The sequence below is a fragment of the Myotis lucifugus genome, unplaced genomic scaffold (genome assembly GCF_000147115.1).
Source record: "Myotis lucifugus unplaced genomic scaffold, Myoluc2.0 scaffold_338, whole genome shotgun sequence".
Taxonomy (NCBI): Eukaryota; Metazoa; Chordata; class Mammalia; order Chiroptera; family Vespertilionidae; genus Myotis; species Myotis lucifugus.
This window is the reverse complement of record NW_005871386.1, coordinates 951,549-972,089: the sequence shown is the minus strand read 5'-3', so window position 1 is coordinate 972,089 and position 20,541 is coordinate 951,549. Positions and strand designations below refer to the sequence as shown.

The following is a 20,541-nucleotide window of genomic DNA, read 5'->3' as shown; positions in this document are numbered from 1 at the left end:
AATAAAAATAAAAGGCATACAAACTAGAAACAAATATTTGCAACATGTCAAGGAAGTGTTAAGTCTTAAAGAGTTTTAAAAAGATAAAATTCGTATTGACAGGATATGAGTTAATAAGCATGTGAATAAACACTGAAAGTCAGAGAATTTGTACATCTTTTCGTAAGGCAATCTACCAATGTACACAATATTTCTTAAAATTCTGTATGCTCTTTGACTTAGTAATTCCACTTCTGGAAATTTACTCTAAGGAAATTATTATGTCCATATGCAAAACTATAGCTACTAGTATGGTCTTCAAAATGTTCTTTGAAATAGCAATGAATCAATCAATAGATCAAATAACTGCTCAACAATTGGGAATAGGCTAAATTACAGCATTCTCATATTAAAATATAATATAGGCATTTAAAATCATATAGATGAATATGTAATGACATAGGACGACACTTATGATAAACTGCTGGGTAAAAGGATCAGGTTATAAACACCAGATACTTCACGATCCCATTTTTTTAAGTGGGAACATGTTGAAAATTCATTATGAGACAAAAATAAGTCCCTTTGCAAATCATTTTGCATTATCATTCTCATATAAGCTCAAGTAGCCATGGAGATTAACCCTTCCTTATAATACAAAAAAACCTAGTAGAAAAAAAAATTAACTTACTCTTCCAATTTCTGCAGTCCAAGAAACAACAATGGTGTTTGGTACTGTTGTGGACAATCGGACAAGTGAGGTGATATTAATTGGTCGGCTGGGTCGCTTTGGTTCCACACCATTTTTAGTAGGTGGAAGATAACCCTAAGGATGAAATATAGTTTATTCCTACTTATTATCTCTACAATTTCAACTTCCATTTTTTAAAAAACCCCTAATAAACTATGTACTAGAATATATGAATATTTCCATTAAAAAGTAGAGAAGCAAACATTTACAAGTTTCCTCTGTTTCTCTAAATAACCCTGTAGTCTCATTACAGTAAGTTTGAGAAAAATACTGGTGATAGATCTCAAAAACCTCTAAAATTAAAGAATGAGGATGAATTCATAAAGAGCTCAGGTAAGTATATAAGGAATATTTGAAAGTTGACCGTTAACAGTCCCCACTCTCTCCCTCTGTTTAAGGCATGGCATTCTTCTACTCTACCACAGACTTCCAGATGCACATGAATACAGCTGAGGTTTCATTGAAACAATTTATTCTCCCCAAAATCCAGCACAGCACTAAAGATACCACACCTAACTCCAAGTCCTAGATTTTGTCTCCACAGCCAATGTCACAGCTGTTAATTATACATAGTTGGTACAAGTGTTTCACTCAGTGACTATATATCCAAAATAAAGATGTTTCCTTCATGAAAAACTATGATTAACAACAGCTGTGGTGACTTAATTGATAGCTGTGTTGGCAATGCATTTTAAAAAATAGCTTTTCGGACTTACTGGAAGGCTGCAAGGTTTTGTATTCACTTTCACACAAAGGTTGGGTGGGAAATGATCTTCTTGTGGACAACTGGTTTCTGATAAACAAAACCTAAACAATAAAGAAAAGTTTAATTTCCTTTATTAAAGGATGACCTCATTATTTTTAAGTAGCTAAACTAAAAGATGGCCAAACTTAATTTAAAAAACTATCAAACTAGACATTTCATATGATGAATAAGCATATTTAAATAGGTTTAAAAGAAATAATTCTGTAAATGTAGAGTTTCAGTGACCATGACTATCAACCTGTAGTTGTCTGCATAATGCTTCCAATCGTAAGTATGTTCAAAGGTAATGGGGGAGGTAGGGGGAGGTTTTGTAGTTGAATAAATTTAAGTAATTCTGAATCAAAAAATAAAATTAGGTTTCCTTAATATAGAGCTTCTCAGAACTAGGGTAACATGCACTATAACTTTTTAAGAGGGAAATATAATATACAATATTTCCCAACTTCATTTGCCTGTGAAACATTTTTGTTTGTTTGTTTTCAGTGAAATGTTGTAAGTTCATCCCAGAACTAATTCTATCCACTAATCAAGACACTCCATTATTCCCTGAGAACTGAAGATGTTGAATAATAACATTACTTATCATATATCCACATGTATTTAGAATATGTACTATTTTAGAAACTCATGAAAATATTTATTTCTAAATTAAATGCATATAACCTTTTGGGAAAACCCAACACAACTATATAATTTGTAAATTCTCACTCTATTCACTTTCATATAGATCAAGAAATAAACTATTAATTTACTATTTAACCCATCTGTTCTTAATTACTTTCTTATTCCCAATACACAGCTGAGGCTCATTCCACTCCACCTTTCTACCTCAGACCATTTTGGTTTTTGTTCACCCATGAGACACTGTAGACTTATCCTAAGTTCCTTATCTACAGTAGTTTGCCGCTTATGCAGAAAAGGCCTTTGCTCTCATAAAACTTGGTATTTCTAAAGAGCTGGCCACTGTATTTAAACATATCATTAGCTGGAGCTCCTCAACCCACTGAGGGGTAACCAAAGTGGAAATGTGGTTAGATATATAATAAATAATTTGCTATATTAAAATCTAAACTGGATAAAAATTAAGACATTTCATAACAGAAGGTTTTCCCTCACCCAAACATCTAAACCCAACATTTTCAATACACTTACTGAAAATTAGGTAAATTAAAAAATTTCTTTAAAGAATATTAACTTTTAAACTTTGGATATATACTGTAGTCAACACTGTACCTTAACTGGACCTGCACTGTGAAGTCACATTTGGTCCCAGAAATATCCCTAGAAAAGACAGAATAAGAACTACAATTATTTTTAAAATATGCAGATGAAAGCTGATTCAAAGACACTGTTAGTACTCCAGAAAGTTTTTCAAATTATCAGATACAACTGTTTTAAGGGTAGCTAATACTATAATAGTATTTTAAAAACTAGTATTTGCATGACATTAATACCCAATTCACTTATAAACTAAACTGGATTTAAAGGCCAAGCTGCAAGTTACACTTGAAGACAACTTACATTGAACTACTGATTTGCTGCACTTGTTGTGGTGTCAATGCAAATGCAAAACAGGTTTCTCGAAAGCGCTGACTGTTGTCTGATGCTAAAGAAAAAAAAATTATACTTTTAATTACCTTCAAATTCATCAATAAAGAATACAACAAAAATGATAAAATAAATAACAAATCACGTCTTTAATCAACTGGGATGTACTCTAGAGTTTAGATTAACATGGCAACTAAGCACTTTTTAAAAAATATATTTTTATTGATTTCAGAGAGAAAGGGAGAGGGAGAGAGAGATAGAAACATTAATGATGAGAGAGAATCATTGATTGGCTGCCTCCCATATTCCCCACACTGGGGATCAAGACCGAAACCCAGGCATTTGCCCTGACCGGGAATTGAACCGTGACCTGCTGGTTTATAGGTTGGTGCTCAACCACTGAGCCACGCCAGCTGGGCACAACTAAGCACTTTTAAAAAATAAGAAATCTGCCAGCTGTAATACAACAAAAATAGGCACAAAAATGGCTAATTCCAGAATAAATATCAGGATTCGGAAAATACATAATCAAAAAAATACGAATAGCTCTAGCCCATTTGGCTCAGTGGATAGAGTGTCGGCCTGCAGACCAAAGGGTCTCAGGTTCCATTCTGGTCAGGGGCACGTACCTTGGTTGCAGGCTCCTCCCCGGCCCGGGGCCCTGGTCGGGGCTCGTGTAGGAGGCAACCAATCAACACATCGATGTTTCTCTCTGTCTTTCCCTCTCTCTTCTATTCTCCCTAAAAATCAATGGAAAAATATCCTCGGGTGAGGATTAACAACAACAACAAAAAATACTAATAAAAATTATCTAATATAAATGTCTAAGAAGCACACTTGTAAAGAAAACATGCTGATATTAAATTTACTTAAAATAGAACATAAACCCATTTAAAGATATAGTATATGGTTTCTGAGCTAAATAAACATACTCACCTTGAGATCTGCACAGGTAAGATAACATTTAGTCTTTAAGGCAAATTAAGAATTTTATCATCTCCTAACTATATATCACTCAAGTTTTAGCCAATAAATTTATCATAGTTTTTTTAATGCTTAGATGACTTGACTTCAGAATCTGCCTGAGGTCACTATCTCAAAGATGGAAAGACTTACAAGGAGAAAGGAAGGGAATAAAGAAAAGAAGGGAGGAAGAGGAAGGAAAGTGGGGAGAGAGAAAAGAGCAAGAGAACAAGTAAGCAAGCACAGGTCAGTGTAGAGCAGGGATTCCCTACAGTATGCTGTGTGAGCAACAACAGTCTCTTAGCTTTTAATACACATTACATATGGCCAGCATGGCTCATGATTGACCATCAACCTATGAACCAGGAGATCACGGTTTGATTCCCAGTCAGGGCACATACCCAGGTTGTGGTCTCAGTCCCCAGTAGGGGGCGTGCAGAGGGCAGCCAATCCGTGATTCTCTCTCATCATTGATGTTTTTATCTCTCTCTCCTTCTCCCTTTCTCTCTGAAACCAATAAAAAATATATTTAAAAATAACAAAACAATCAATGGAAAATTATCCTCTGGTGAGGAATGATAAAAAAAAAAAAAGGAAAGAAATGCCAGATTAAACTATTTAAACTGTACTTTTCCAGGGTAATTTTCTAGAACTAAAAGATCCCTAGAAGTTATTAACCAAGGAACTCCTGACCTGTGGGCTACTTAAACCTGTGCAGAAAAAGTACTGAAGTTGGCCAACTCTTGCTTAAACTGGGTTTGATCCTAGTTGCAAGCAACACTTCCTCCAAAACTATCATCAATCAAACTGCAGTATGTGATGCTGAAAAATCTGAATAACCATATACCTATATGACTATGAGAAAAAAATGAAAAAGAGCTTTGAGTGCTCTTTCATCTCAATATAGGAAGTATCTTTTAAAGGCCAGGTTTGTGTTTCTGCTTTCTGTGATATAGGAGTTTGCTGGGGTTTTTTCTTTCTTAAAACAGTGCTAAAGTAACTTCCCAAGTACGAATATTCATATGACTCATAAGGTATAATTTCAGATTCATTTTAGAATACATGAGTACAGTTAAGTTTTGGACATGGCACATGCACATGCAGATTTAGAGAAAGATATGACTAAAATAATTGAGGCTGTTTGTTGTGCCATATATAGAATCCATTTTATTACTTCATAATCCCTATTTACATTCTCTTTTATATACAAACTAGAGGCCCAGTGCACAAAATTCATGCATGAGTGTGGTCCCTAGGCCTGGCCAGCGATCGAAGCGTGAGTCTAGCGTGGAAAGGCAGGTCCCAGCTGACCTCTGGGCCATGGGCAGCACCTGGGCCCCTGGACAACCCCCCTACCCCGTGAGTCATGGCGCCCGAGTCCCCATGCGGAGATGCGGTGAGCATGGCCAGATGCCTCGAGCTGGGGTACAACATGGGCCTCTGAGTCGCCCAGTGGCGCCGCATGGAAGCCGGGCGGGCAGCGCTCTCTCTCCCTGCCAGTCTCGCAGACTGGCTCCTGCACAAATCCACGGGGAGCCCAACCACCCCTGTGGTCCCAGCAGCAGCGGCCCAGCTCACCCAGAAGAGGCCGCGTGGGGGCGGGATCCTCACGGGCGCCGGCACCTGAGTGTGGGGGTTCCCTGGCGCGTGAGCCCTGGCGTCCCGGGTGAGGGTAGCAGGGGGAGTGAGAGCGAGCTCGGCAGACACCCCGCATTCTCACCGCACCTCCATCCCCGTCACCCCCGTCCCCAAGTAGCTGGCGAGAGGTCACAGTGTGTCACCGACGCCCGCTATGTTCCGTGCCACCCCCTGATGGTCAGTGCACATCATAGCGAGCAGTTGAACTTCTGGGTGAAGGGACAATTTGCATGTTAGCTTTTATTATATAGGACTAGAGGCCCAGTGCATGAAATTTGTGCATAGGTAGGGTCCCTAGCGTCTGCCAGCTGCCGGCCTGGGCCTCCCTTCCCCCAGCTGCCTATCGCCGTTGCCAGATGGGGAGGGGCTGGCCAGGGGGAGGGGCTGTGGGCAGGTGGCCGGCCGGCCCTGCCCCCTGGTCGAACTCCCAGTTGAGGGGACAACTTGCATATTAGGCTTTTATTACACTAGTAATGTTCACAGAGTTACTACTATATATCTAGAAAAACGTATTTTTTTAAATATATTTTATTGATTTTCGAGAGGAAAGGAGAGGGGGAGAGAGAAACATCAATGATGAGAATCATTGATTGGCTGCCTCCTGCACGCCCCCCACTGGGGATCAAGCCCGCAACCCAGGCACGTGCCCTTGGCCGGAATCGAACCCGGGACCCCTCAGTCCGCAGGCCGATGCTCCATCCACTGAGCCAAACCAGCTAGGGCTAGAAAAACATATTTTTATACTATGTGGTTTTCAGGCATAATTTCCACTATGAATTTATAGTTTGGGTCTTAGATAACAGAGTATCTAAAAACTTTTCTAAGTGAGTTAAGCTATCATTATCCTTTTCAGAAAAATTCAGGCCAAACAGACTCTTCATACTAAAAAAGAAGTCTTAGAAGTCATCCAAAATAATGACTTCTAATATTTGGGGCATGCATCTCAATGTGTACACAAGACAATCCATTGGTTTATAGGAAAAAACTATCTACCTGTAAAACAGGAGTTTTAAGAAAGTTGAGATTATATATAACACCTGAAGTCTACTAATAATTTACAAAATTATCTAAAATTGTATATGAAAATTTTAAGTTATATGTACACTAGAGGCCTGATGCACAAAATTCATGCAAGAGTAGGCCTTCCTTCCTGTGGCTGCCAGCACCGGCTTCCCTCACAGTCCTGGCTTTGTCCGGAAAGATGTCTAATTAGCATATTATGCTTTTATTATTATAGATGCCAAATTATTTTGCTGAGCAGTCCAAGTAATCAAGTTTATAGAACATTGATCTAGAGTTCAACCTTACTTTCAATCCTTTCATTCATACTTTGAACCCTTTTAGAGATGGGGAAGAGTAGCCATTACCTTGTTAGGCGGAAGATGGCTAACTGGTGATAAACAGTTTAACCATAAGAAAGTTTGCAGCCCTATAGAGAGCAGCAAAGTTTAGTGGAAAGAGATGAGATCACATGGACCTAGATTCCAAACTGGTTTTGCCACATATTTGTCATATGACCTTAGGTATTTACTTACCCATTTTGATTCTGTTTTCCTCATATACAAACACACACACATACACACAAATCCTAATCGAGTTATTTTGAAGAATATAAATGCAGTAAGGTATTTAAAACAACCAACAATTTCCTTTTCTGTCCCCTTTCCTCCTTATGCTCTAATCCTATACCAGAGGCCCAGTGCACAAATTCATGCACCTTGAAAAAAACTGTGGGCCACGAGGCTGCAGTAGGCACAGGGGCAGGTCTCAGCCCATCCTCCGTACCTCTCCCTGGCCCCTCCCGCCGCGGCCCCGGTCCCATCTATCAGCAGCCCCAGTCCCGCCACCACCACCACTCCCACATGCTGACAGCGCTGGCCCCACTGGTACCCCTTGAGGGCGCAGAGCAATTGGGGCTGGCACCAGCAGCGGGTACAAGCAGGGCCCATGCCGTCAGCGGGTGCGAGTGGCGGCTGCTGCCTTGATCGTCCCCCAGGAGCAGGGGGAGGTGGAGAAGCCCGCAGGGCGACTGGGGCTGGCAGCTGCCACTCACACCTGCTGACAGTGCCGAGTGATTGGGACCGGCGCCCGGGGCAAGCGGCGGTTCCACTGCTGGCTGCAGGTGCAAGCGGCTCCGGCACCAGGGGTGGGATCGTTGCCGTCAGTGGGTCTGAGAGGCAGCTGCCGACCCCAATTGCCTCTCAGGGCTTCTCTACTTCCCCCTGCTCTGGAGGGGTGATTAGGGTCGGCAGCCACTGTTTGCACCCGCTGACGGCATTGGCAGCAGGTGCGAGCGCCCGGTGGGACCGCGGTGCACGGGAGCAAAGAATTTTCAGTAACCACCAGAGGCTCTCCCCGATTTCAGCAACCAGAGCCCCACCTTAGTCTGGCGCCCCCGCTCACCTGCTCCACCATTCCGCTGCGGCCGATGCCCGCCATGTTCCACGCACACACTCTGGTGATCAGTGCATGTCATAGTGACCGGTCGTTCTGCCATTCGAGTGGCAGAACAACCGGTCCCTATGACGCGCACTGACCACCAGTCGGCAGACGTTCATGCAGGAGCTGCCCCCTGATGGTCAGTGCACTCCCACAGGGGGAGCACCACTAAGACAGAAGCCAGGCTCATGGCTGGCGAGCACAGCGGTGGTGGTGGGAGCCTCTCCCACCTTCTCAGCAGTCAGACATCCCCCGAGGGCTCCCAGACTGTGAGAGTGCACAGGCCAGGCTGAGGGACTCTCCCCGCCCCCCCATGCACAAATTTTGTGCACCGGGTCTCTAGTATTAAATAAAAATATATGCTGTAACTTCCAACCATTAATGTCATACAGCATATCCAGTGACAACCATTCTTCAAATATTTTAGGCAACATTAATGTGCCCCTCTCTCCTCCCATTGACTCTTTCTACTATGTGTCAGGCGAGATTTCAGAATTACTTACCATCCTGGTCTTCTTTTTCTAGACAAGTCCCAGGTTGTCACACCCTAAAGTGACAGCCAGAAGTGGATGCACAATACAGAGGGTCTGCAAATATCTTGAATATTCAAAACATTTGCAGGCCCTTTATATTGGCCCATCCCCATGGGAAGATTATATCTACAATGTCACTGATATTAGCGCTGCCCAATGAAATGTGAATGGAAGTGTACTACTTCCAAGCAGAACTTGGTAAGAGTTAACCTTTGGTTTCACCAACTTTCTTTCCAGTCTGCTTTGATTCTAGAGTGAAGAGAATATAAGAGCAGTCTCACAGTCAGAACATAAGTGAGAAATAAACCTAATTTGTTTGACATTGAGATTCATGGTAGCTTGTAAGCTGAATATAATATTCTAGATAAGTTGTGACTAGAACAGTACTTTTTATGAACTAGTATTTAATATTGTTAATCCACACAACAATCATAAAGAAAAGGTATCTGGGTTTTTTTTTAGATTTTTAAAAATACATTTTTATTGATTTCAGAGAGGACGGGAGAGGGGAGAGAGAGATAGAAATATCAATGATGAAGAGAATCATTGATTGGCTGCCTCCTGCACGCCCCCTACTGGGGACTGAGACAACAACCCGGGCAAGTGACCTTGATGGGAATCAAACTTGGGACCCTTCAGTCCGCAGGCCTACAATCCATCCACTGAGCCAAACCAGCTAGGGCCCTTTTTATATTCAGAAGTTGAGGTTCACACTAGGTAAGCAGAACCATAATTGGAACTCAGATCTACACACCTCTGAAGCCCATGTTCTCCTCATAACATAGATCTATTTAGCCACACTCTACTGGGCGACACCCTGTATTTTTTTTTGTTTTACCACACTAAAAAGATTAATAAAATAAGTCACAGACCTAAATGTAAAATCTAAAACTACAAAAGTTTTAGAAGAACGCATGAAAGAAAACCTTTGTGACCTTGGGTCAGGCAAAGATTTCTTAAGATACCAGAGATACCAAAAGCACAATCCATTTATTATTTATTTTTATTTTTTTAAAATATATTTTTATTGATTTCAGAGAGGAAGGAAGAGGGAGAGAGAGCTAGAAATATCAATGATGAGAGAGAATCATTGATCGGCTGCTTCCTACACGCCCCCCACTGGGGATTGAGCCCGCAACCCGGGCATGTGCCCTTGACTGGAATTGAACTTGGGACCCTTCAGTCCACAAGCCGACGCTCTATCCATCGAGCCAAACCAGCTAGGGCCACAATCCATTTTTTAAAGTAATAAAATGAACGTCATAAAAATTAAGAATGTATGCTCTTAGAAAGATACTGTTAAAGGAGTAAAAAGAGAAACCATAGGCGAGGAGAAATTATTTACAAATCACATATCCATTAAAGGACCTGCAGCCAGAATATATAAAGAACCCATCACTAACAAGAAAGCATATAACAAAATTGAAATGGGCAAAAGATCTGAGCAGACACCTCACCAAAGATAAATATATGAATGGCAAAAAAGTACATTAATATATGCTCCACATCCTTAGTCTATGGAATATGCCAATTAAAACCACAATGAGATACACACCTATTAGAATGACTAGAATTTAAAAAATGACAATACCAAGTGTTGACAAGAAAAGCTGGAAAGCTCATACACTGCTGGTGGGAATGTAAAATGGCCCGAGACGGTCAAAACCACCTTAGCAATTTCTTAAAAAGTTAAACCTGCATGGATCATTCCATTCCTAAGTAATTTACCCAAGAAAAACAATAAGTATATAACCATGTAAAGGTGTAGGCCGAAACTTTCATAGCAGCTTTGTTTTCACAGCCAAAAACTGTTAACAACCCAAATGTGTATCAGTAAGTGAATGAATGGACAGCTATATCCATAAAATGAAATACTACTCAGCAATAAAAAGAAATAAACTAATGATACACATAACATAGATAAATCTTATAATCTTAAGTAAAAGAAGCTAGACCTCCATCCACCCCCAAAGAGTATACACTCCATGATTCCATTATATAAAATTCTAGAAACTGCAAACTAATCTACAGTGACAGAAAATACATCCAACCTAGGAGTTGGGTGGGAATTTAAGGGGTGGCAGGGAGGGATTACTAATGGGGATGAGGAAACTTCGGGTAGTGATGGATGTATCCATTATTTTGATTGTGGTAATGATGTCACATAGTCAACATGCATTGAAGTGTACGCTTTAAATATGTGCAGTTTATGGTATGTCAAGAATATTTTGATATACAGTTGTTTAAAAAGACAGTTACTAAAGCAAAATGGCAAAAAGGGCAGAAGCGGGGAAAGGGCTGAACAACAGAACCATGTGGAATTATTACTAATATTTAAGGCTCAAGTCAAGAAAGAATTATAGCTAAAAATTCAGAAAGAAAAGGAGGGGAAATAGTATTCTTGATACCAAGGAAAGAGAATTTCAAAGCAAGAATGGACAGTGTTAAATACGCAGAGATCAGTTAAGATATGAATTGAGAACAGGATTTAACAACCAGCAAGTCATAGGTGATCTTAGCAAGACATGTTTTAGTGGCATGGTAGGTAGGAGCAAAAGCCAGATTGCAATGCCATCAGGTGTGAATAGTAAAGTCATTTGTTAACATACCAAAACCTTTAACACTTTTAAAAGCTTTAATTACTTTCCTATCTGCAATAGTAAATAGCAAATTACACTAAAATCTCATATTCGTGCATTAATTACCATACTATTTTCAATTACTGTAATCTTGTAATCTAGCTTGAAGGTATCCAAAGTTTTATAAAGTACAGAAATTTGAAATTTTGCTAAGATAGGAGTTAGAATATTGGCTGTTTTGGGGATGCAGGATGAGTATCCCTCAGGTAGGTAGTACCTCAGCCTCTCAATGTGACGTGAATTTTATACTTGTCAATAGCTCTCAATGAGGATAAAAACAGAAGTCACTCAGATTTTCACTTATTCTATACTCCAATTTAGAGAAATGTTCTAGTGGTGTTCATAATTAAGCAAACTTAACAAAGGTCATAGTTACTTTAAAATATTCTCTTGTAAGTATTAAGGGCTTATGTGTTCATCAAAGAGACGATTTGATCACCACACCCTCGTAAATATTAATTATTGTTTCATTTGTAAGGAAGAAAAGCATTGCCCACAATATCCAAGATTAATTGTAATTCAAAATACATAAAATATGCAGGGAAAGTTAAGGATTTTGAAATTACCTCTTTTTTTTACATATTGTTCTACAGAGAGATGAACTACATTAAAAAGAGAAAGAGGAGCTCTAGCCAGTTTGGCTCAGTGGATAGAGCGTCCGCCTGTGGACTAAATGGTCCTGTTAGATTCCAGTCAAGGGCACATGCCTGGGTTGCGGGCTCAATCCCCAGTAGGGGCGTGCAGTAAGCAGCCAATCAATGATTCTCTCTCATCATTGATGTTTCTGTCTCTCTTTCTCTCTCCCTTCCTCTCTGAAATCAATAAAGATATATTTAAAAAAGAGAAAGAGAGAGAGAAAGAGGAATCATGTTGCAATTTACATATATTCAAAACATTGGACTGTAAAGCCTAGCTACATAAAATAAACAAAGTTGTTGAGATTCTGATGATAGAAACACTGAGCTAAATTCAGTGGCTGTACTTTCAACTGCTCTAAAAATATTTGCTATTCCACCTCACCAGCAGAAAGAAAAGCTAAAAATAGTCATCTTTCTGTTATAGAATATTTCTTGCTGTCTTGGGGAAAGTAAAATTGAAGTACTTATTTACAACATCAGCCTTAAAATCTTTAATGAGCTCTCCAGTTTATTCATGCAAACAAACAAAAACCTGGATAACTATGTAATTTTTAAAAACATGCTTGGAATAATAGTTTCATCAATTAGACTGCTAATAACCATTAAGACAGAAGGTGGTAGAAAATTTGTTTCCTTTAATACAATGCATGTACTGAATTATCAACAAATTTACATTGCTTTAACTACGTACCTTATCTTTAAAAATGGTAAGTTTTAAATGCAAACAATATTAATAACATGAGAAGTCATAAAATATTAAAGGAAAAAAGGCAAGATATAAACATGAAATGTATACCATAAGTACATTTATACATATGCATTAAAAGATTAGTAAGTGGAAGCAAAAACTGATTTCTTTGTAACTACTTTTAAAATTCTTCACATTGAGCACATATTGTTTTTTGTGGGTTTTTTTTTTTTTTTTTTTTTTTTTTACACACATTAAATATACAGCTGGAATGTTCTACTGGTAGATTGTGAGAATTTTCATGGTGGTCAATATTTCACAATAAAACCTAGCTAACGTTTTTGGGGTACAACGAAAGTTACACATGAATTTTTCCACTAACACAACAAAAATTACCAATGCTAAGAAAAAGGAAACAATTGTCACATGCAATATTATTGAACTGTAGCTCTATAAAGCCCTTTGATTTCATTTTATCACACTTTAATTGCAGGTTCTTAAACTCATTTTCAGTAAACTTGTCTATAATTTTTTCATCATCTTTTATCTTCTGGAGTTTTGTGTTGTTGTTTTTTTAAAATATATTTTTACTGATTTCAGAGAGGAAGAGATAGAAACATCAATAATGAGAGAGAAACATCCAACGGCTGCCTCCTGCACATGTCCCCCCAACCGCGGGGGTTCTAGTCTGCAACTCAGGCATGTGCTCTGACCAGGATTATAACCGTGATAGTCTGGTTCACAGGTCGACAGTCAACCTCTCAACCACAATGGCCAGGCATATCCTCTGGAGTTTAACACTATCTGTCTTATTTAGTCAGTCTTTATGTTCTGCTAGGTTTACTGAATTAGTACCTTGGTCTCTTGATGGATTTAATCATATGAGCCTATAAAGACTCCTTGACAACTGTAAAGCTACATGTACTGTATGGTAAATACTTTATCTGGCCCATCTATTCTCTCACAGCTGGCAGGCTATCAGGCTATTTAAAGTCCAGTGGGGTTAAGAAACAGGACTGGCTCAAACCAAGCTAGCCAGCTACAAACCAAGCCTGTTGATCAACGTTTAAATGCAAAAATAGAAAAAGGAAGCAGATTATAATTGGGAAGTTAGTTTTCTTTCTGTTGCAAAATGTGCTGTCATTTTTTTTTTTTTTTTTTGGTTGTTGGTAATACAACCATTCCAAGTTAGAAAAAAAAAAAATCTAAAATTCTGCTACTTGCCCTAACCGGTTTGGCTCAGTGGATGGAGCATTGGCTTGCGGACTGAAGGGTCCCAGGTTTGATTCTGGTCAAGGGCATGTACCTTGGTTGCAGGGACATCCCCAGTGGGGGGTGTGCAGGAGGCAGCTGATCGATGTTTCTCTCTCGATGTTTCTAACTCTCTATCCCTCTCCCTTCCTCTCTGTAAAAAAATCAATAAAATATTTTTTTTAAATAAATAAAATTCTGCTACTTGATAGCAAGCTAAAAAGCATTTTTATATATATTCTTCCAGTCATTTTCCTATACGTACATATATCACAGGTGTAATATACACATTATTTCCCACAAATCTGCACTGAATACGTTGTCACTTAACCCTTTGCACTCCGCTGTCCCCTCTCAGGGGACATCGGAATTCTAGCATATCACTCGGATGTCCCCTCTCAGGGGACATTGCAGTTTATTAGTGATTACGGGGAATTGAGTTATTTCAACGCAACTTTTTGAGACATGCATGTTTCCCTGAAGTTTTATCTTGAAATGGCACAAGAAATTAAATCAAAATATCGTAAAATTACTAAGATATATACAAGAAATGTCAGCGGGTTTTGTGTCGGATTAAACAATAAACTACATATTCCCGATGTGGGACAAAGAAAACGGGACTGCATTGTGTGTTCTAACAGGAAAACACCTGGTGGCAGGCGTCAAACCACTTATTACTGTCAAACATGCACTAATCAGCCTGCAATGCATATTGGGGAGTGTTACAAAACTTATCATACTGTACAAAATTATAAACAATAAAATATTGTTTTTTTTGCAAATATACATTCCTCGATGTCACCCAATTCATATAAGTCCAATATCATTATAATACGTTACTTGGTTCCAAAATTATACTAAATAATACGAGGGTCTGTAAATGCACGTTTCCGCCGCAAAGTAGCGTCGAGTAGCTGGTAGCCAATGTCCAGAATGGTTCGGAGTGCAAAGGGTTAAAAATTTGTAATAAAAAAATCTTTCCGTGTCAATAGCATGTCTTTGTCATTCTATTATATATATACTAGAGGCCCGGTGCACAAAAATTTGTGCACTGGGGGGGGGGGGGGGCTCAGCAGGCTGTGCCCTCTCGCAGGCTGGAACCCCTCGGGGGATGACCACCTGCTGGGTTAGGCCTGCTCCCTGGGGGACTGGGCCTAAGCTGGCAATCAGACATCCCTCTGGCAGCCCGGCAGCCCTCGGGGGATGTCCACTTGCCACCGGGAGCAGACCTAAGCTGCAGTCGGACATCCTTAGTGCTGCTGAGGAGGCAGGAGAGGCTCCCACCACCACCGCTGTGCTGGCAGCCATCTGCCTGGCTTGTGGCTGAGCAGAGCTCCCCCCATGTGGGAGCGCACTGACCACCAGAGGGCAGCTCCTGCATTGAGCGTCTGCCCCCTGGTGGTCAGTGTGTGTCATAATGACCAGTCATTCCCAGTCTTTCTGCTGTTAGGGTCAGTTTGCATATTACCCTTTTATTATATAGGATAGAGGCCTGGTGCACGAGTGGGGGCCGGCTGGTTTGCCCTGAATGGTGTCCCGGATCAGGGTGGGGGTCCCACTTGGGTGCCTGGCCAGCCTGGGTGAGGGGCTGATGGCTGTTTGCAGCTGGTCACACCCCCTTCAGGGTTGGAGTCCCCACTGGGGTGCCTGGCCAGTCTGGGTGAGGGGCTGAGGGCCGTTTTCAGGCTGGCCTGCGACTGAAGCTCCCAGCCTTTCCTTTTTTTCTTTTTTTTTTATTCTGGAATTTATTTACCTTCTATAATTGAAACTCTGTTGCCTTCACTGGCGCTCCCAGCTCTGAGGCGCGGCTGGCTAAAAGGAGGTATCTGGGGTTTGTTTGGCTTCTATAATTGAAACTTTTTTGCTTTGGGAGCTGTCGCTTTCGGAGCTCAGAGCCGGCCGCGGCAGGTGGGGAACTTTGGCTTCCTCCATCACTGGAGCAAGCAAGCCTCCTGCTCGCTTCAGTTGCGTGGCTGCCGGCCGCCATCTTTGTTGGCAGTTAATCTGCATATCTCGCTGATTAGCCAATGGGAAGCGTAGCAGAGGTACGGTTAATTACCCTTTTTGTCTTTTATTAGATAGGATGTGCTATAATTTAACCCATCTCCTATTGCTGGACATTTAGGTTATTTTCAATTTTTCTTTCCAGAACCAATGCCTTCCTGAATCCTTTCCTCCCTCCCTGGGTGTGTGGATATGTTTTTCTATAATCTTTTATTTCCTTAGGACATCCTCGTAGAAAAGGAATGGGTGGGTCAAAAGACAAACACATCTTTTAAGCTTTTGTAAAAGTTGCCAAATTGTTTCCAGAAATGTTGTTCACTTGCATTAAGTGGTATATTAGAGTTCTATATTTCCTTGCCAACACTGGGCAGTAGATAAAAAAACACCTTATTGTCCCCCTAACCCAGTGGTCGGCAAACTCATTAGTCAACAGAGCCAAATATAAACAGTACAACGATTGAAATTTCTTTTGAGCGCTAAATTTATTAAACTTAAACAATATAGGTAGGTACATTGTTATTAACTTAATTAGGGTACTCCTAAGGCTTAGGAAGAGCCACACTCAAGGGGCCAAAGAGCCGCATGTGGCTCACGAGCCGCAGTTTGCCGACCACTGCAGCTGGTTTGGCTCAGTGGATATAGAATGTCAGCCTGTGGACTGAAGAGTCCCAGGTTCAATTCCAGTCAAGGGCACATGCCTTGATTGCAGGCTCAACCCTGGCCTGTGTTGGAGAAAACCAATCGATATGTCTCTCTCACAATGATGTTTCTCTCATTCTGTCTCTCCCCTCCCTTCCACTCTCTCTGGAAATCAATGGAAAAATATCCTCAGGTGAGGATTTAAAACAAAACAAAACAAAACGAACCACACACCTTATTGTCTTACATTTGTATTTTATTGACTAGTTTTCATACCCTATTGGCTTTGTGTTGTGAATCACTCTATTCTGTTGTATTAGTCATCTCTTAATTTTTTTCTTTTGATGCTTCAAACCTAGAAACTTTTTTAAAAAATATATATTTTATTGATTTTTAAAAAAATATATATTTTATTGACTTTTTACAGAGAGGAAGGGAGAGGGTCAGAGAGCTAGAAACATCGATGAGAGAGAAACATCGATCAGCTGCCTCCTGCATAACCCCAACTGGGGATGTGCCCGCAACCAAGGCACATGCCCCTGACCGGAATCGAACCTGGGACCCTTCAATCTGCAGGCCGACGCTCTATCCACTGAGCCAAACCGGTCAGGGCTAGTTTATTGATTTTTTACAGCGATGAAGGGAGAGGGATAGAGAGTTAGAAACATCGATGAGAGAGAAGCATCGATCAGCTGCCTCCTGCACACCCTCTACTGGGGATGTGCCTGCAACTAAGGTACATGCCCTTGACCAGAATCGAACCTGGGACCCTTCAGTCCGCAGGCCAATGCTCTATCCAGTGAGCCAAACCGGCTAGGGCTAAACCTAGAAACTTTTAATGACTTTGATGAAATTAAATAACCGCCATTTTTTTCGCACAGGGTAGGTGAAACCTACCTGGAAAACATTCATGATAAAGGGAGGAAAGAAATCAGAATCAGTAAATCAAGACACCTCTGGCAAAGAACTTTGTGGTGAAGGAAAAGAAAACGGAGGTATAGCTAGAGATAAATTAAGAAACATACGTTTTTTAAAATGTGAAAGTTTGCATAAAGTTACATATTAATGGGAATCATCTAGCAAAGATGACAGAGGACAGGGAAGAATTACTAAGCAAGGTCCGTGAATAAGCAAATGAATGGGATCTAAACACGAGTGTGAGAATTGGCCTTAGCACAGAGACCAAATAGTTCATCCAGAGTCACAGAAGAAAATGTATATAGCATATTGTCAGAGATGTATGTAGGTGGGTATAGGTACTTTTTGTGGGGTGGGGGAGAAAGAGGGTAATAGGTACTTTTGATGGTGGGAACTTTAGAAGTTAACTTTTGATTGGTCCCACTTTCTCAGTGCATAAGAAATATGAAGCAAAGCCAACAGCAGAGTGAAGAATAGTTTTTGTGAGAGAATAGTATGCCGTGTGAGAATAAGATATGAAAATAGTCACCTAGCAAAGACAGACAATATAGGAACTAGGGTAACACTATCTGATGGCTGAGTAAGATTAAGCACTCTTATTCACACAGAATTATTTCTAAAAGCCTTTCATACATTAAAGATATTCTTGTATTATAAATACTTTCCCTTGGTTTATTTTGCCATTTAATATAATGAAGTGTTTTGGGGTTTTTTGAGTTGTCACAATGAAATTGCATTGCTTCCTTTCTTTAGGGAAAATTCCTTCCTCGCCACAATACTATTTAAATATTACTTATGCACTTTAATGCATTATTTAGACATTTATTTAAATGCAACCTATTGTTTCCTGGTATTTAGTTTCACTTTAAGTGAGACTCTTTAAATAATGTTGATGTTATTCTGGTAAGTTACGAGGTAGAAATTTTACTTTTTAATGCTTAATTTGGTATTTTGGAACAATTAAATTCATGCTACTAATTAGAAATTTTACTTTTATGCTATTTTCAAATTGTATTTTTACTTCATTAACTGCTTACTAAGGCACCAGTTCCACAGTTTCAATTACTATACCTTTGTCATATATATAGTATATTTTATATGTGATATTGCATATACCCTTTTCAGAATTCCTGTTCTTACTTCTAGATTATACTAGACATTTTGGTCATGGCACCCACCACATCCACATTCTAGTTGAACCTTTGCAGCCCACACCTCCTATCAGGGAAGCAACTTTTCTATACTGAACAGCCAAATTTCCCAGGGGTGGCCCATTCACTGACTTCTAGGCAATGACTAGGCATGAAAGGATCCATCCATCATTAATAACATATTAACTAAAATCAATTCAAAAAACCTTCTTCCAGGACTTGGAGTGTGGAACTTGGAATATTTTGTGTTCTTTTTGCCCAGAGGTAAACAAAATAGATGGTTAGAAAAAGACACAGAGGTGCCATAGACGGAGAGAATGCACATAACCAGACAAAGTATATAATCATAGTTTCCGATTCTGATTTTAATTCTCATATTTTCTTACAATAAGCTTTTCTTAGGTGACCTGAGGTATTATCTTTCCTTGCAATCAAAAAAAGCCTACAACCTTGCCCCAGCCCAGTGATGATGAACCTATGACACACGTGTCAGAGGTGACACACGAACTCATTTTTTTGGTTGATTTTTCTTTGTTAAATGGCATTTAAATATATAAAATAAATATCAAAAATATAAGTCTTTGTTTTACTATGGTTGCAAATATCAAAAAATTTCTATATGTGACACGGCACCAGAGTTAAGTTAGGGTTTTTCAAAATACTGACACGCTGAGCTCAAAAGGTTCGCCATCACTGCCCTAGCCGTTTTGGCTCAGTGGACAGACATCGGCCTGCGGACCAAAAGGTCCCGGTTCGATTCCAGTCAAGAGTAAGTAAATGTTGCCCTGGCCGGTTTGGCTCAGTGGATAGAGCGTTGGCCTGCCGACTGAAGGGTCCCGGGTTTGATTCCGGCCAAGGGCACATGCCTGGGTTGTAGGCTCCATCCCCAGTGGGGCGTGCAGGAGGCAGCCAATCAATGATTCTCTTATCATTGATGTTTCCATCTCTCTCTCCCTCTCCCCTCCTCTCTGAAATCAATAAAGAAATAATAAAAAAAGTAACTGTTGCAGACTCCTCCCCGGCCTGGGCCCTGGTTGGGGCTCCTGCAGGAGGCAACTAGTCGATGTGTTTCTCTCACATCGATATTTCTCTCTGTCTTTCCCTCTCTCTTCCACACTCTCTAAAAATCAGTGGAGAAATATCCTCAGGTGAGGATTAAAAAATAAAATAAATACAAAAAAGCCTACAACCTAAAGGAATTTTAGAATTTGATAAAGCTTCCTTCTTTTCCCTTCACACCCCTCTCAACTAAATTGGATTTTTAATTACAACAACACTAAATTTCTTGAGAATAGACATCTTTCAAAGGACAGTGTCTTTCTATATATTAAAGAAATAAGTCCTGTACATTTGATGAGTACTCTTTTATATTTTTTTAATTGTTACATGAGATTTTCTTCAATTTCCTAACTAGTTCTTAGCAAGCATATCATTATTTCTCATGGTGTGGTCCATTGAGAAAATACCTTGGGATAATCTGAAAGGAAAGGGTTCCATGTTCAAAGAATTTTGGGAAGTTGTTACATAAAACATCTCCCAGTTAGAGATTTATAGAGCACATTTTAAACCCTGAGGAATTCTACAATAACAAAACTTATTTAAGTTCTCAAACTTAATGGGGCATGGTCAAAGAACACCTACTGGGTTCTCATGAAACCAGTATCTAAGGACCACATTTTGTATAACAGTGGTAGCTAGTAGGCATTCCCTGTATACTTAATTCAACAGTTTCTATTCCCCCAGTAATCATTTTTCCTTGTGGTTTTATTTCCTGCCTCAGAATGGGGCATATGACCAAAATCTAGGCTGAAAAGTGCACTGCATTCTTTTGCCAGGGATATGGCATTTAAAGTAGTGCAATCATAGTGAAGCTCAGGACTTTTCCTGGAAATGTTAGGACAAAGACTTTTTCTCTTTTTGGCTAGATTTGAATCTGGAAGGATTCTGGGAACTACATAATGTCTAAAAAAGTGGGACCAACATCTACGAAGCGGAG

The 20,541-nt window shown here is 40.0% G+C and overlaps 1 protein-coding gene across 4 annotated transcripts in view; it reads right to left on the bottom strand.

Moving 5' to 3' along the window:
* The window catches only part of PIAS1 (protein inhibitor of activated STAT 1), a 127,239-nt gene that overhangs the window by 38,136 nt on the left and 68,562 nt on the right, over window positions 1-20,541 (bottom strand). For all 4 annotated transcript variants that reach the window (XM_023764590.1, XM_023764591.1, XM_023764592.1 and 1 more), the window contains exons 3-6: window positions 3,018-3,102; window positions 2,730-2,777; window positions 1,447-1,537; window positions 671-805 (exon numbers count right to left, since the gene is read on the bottom strand). In XM_023764590.1, coding sequence (XP_023620358.1) covers window positions 671-805; window positions 1,447-1,537; window positions 2,730-2,777; window positions 3,018-3,102 — 359 coding nt within the window. The remainder of the gene's footprint in view (window positions 1-670; window positions 806-1,446; window positions 1,538-2,729; window positions 2,778-3,017; window positions 3,103-20,541) is intronic.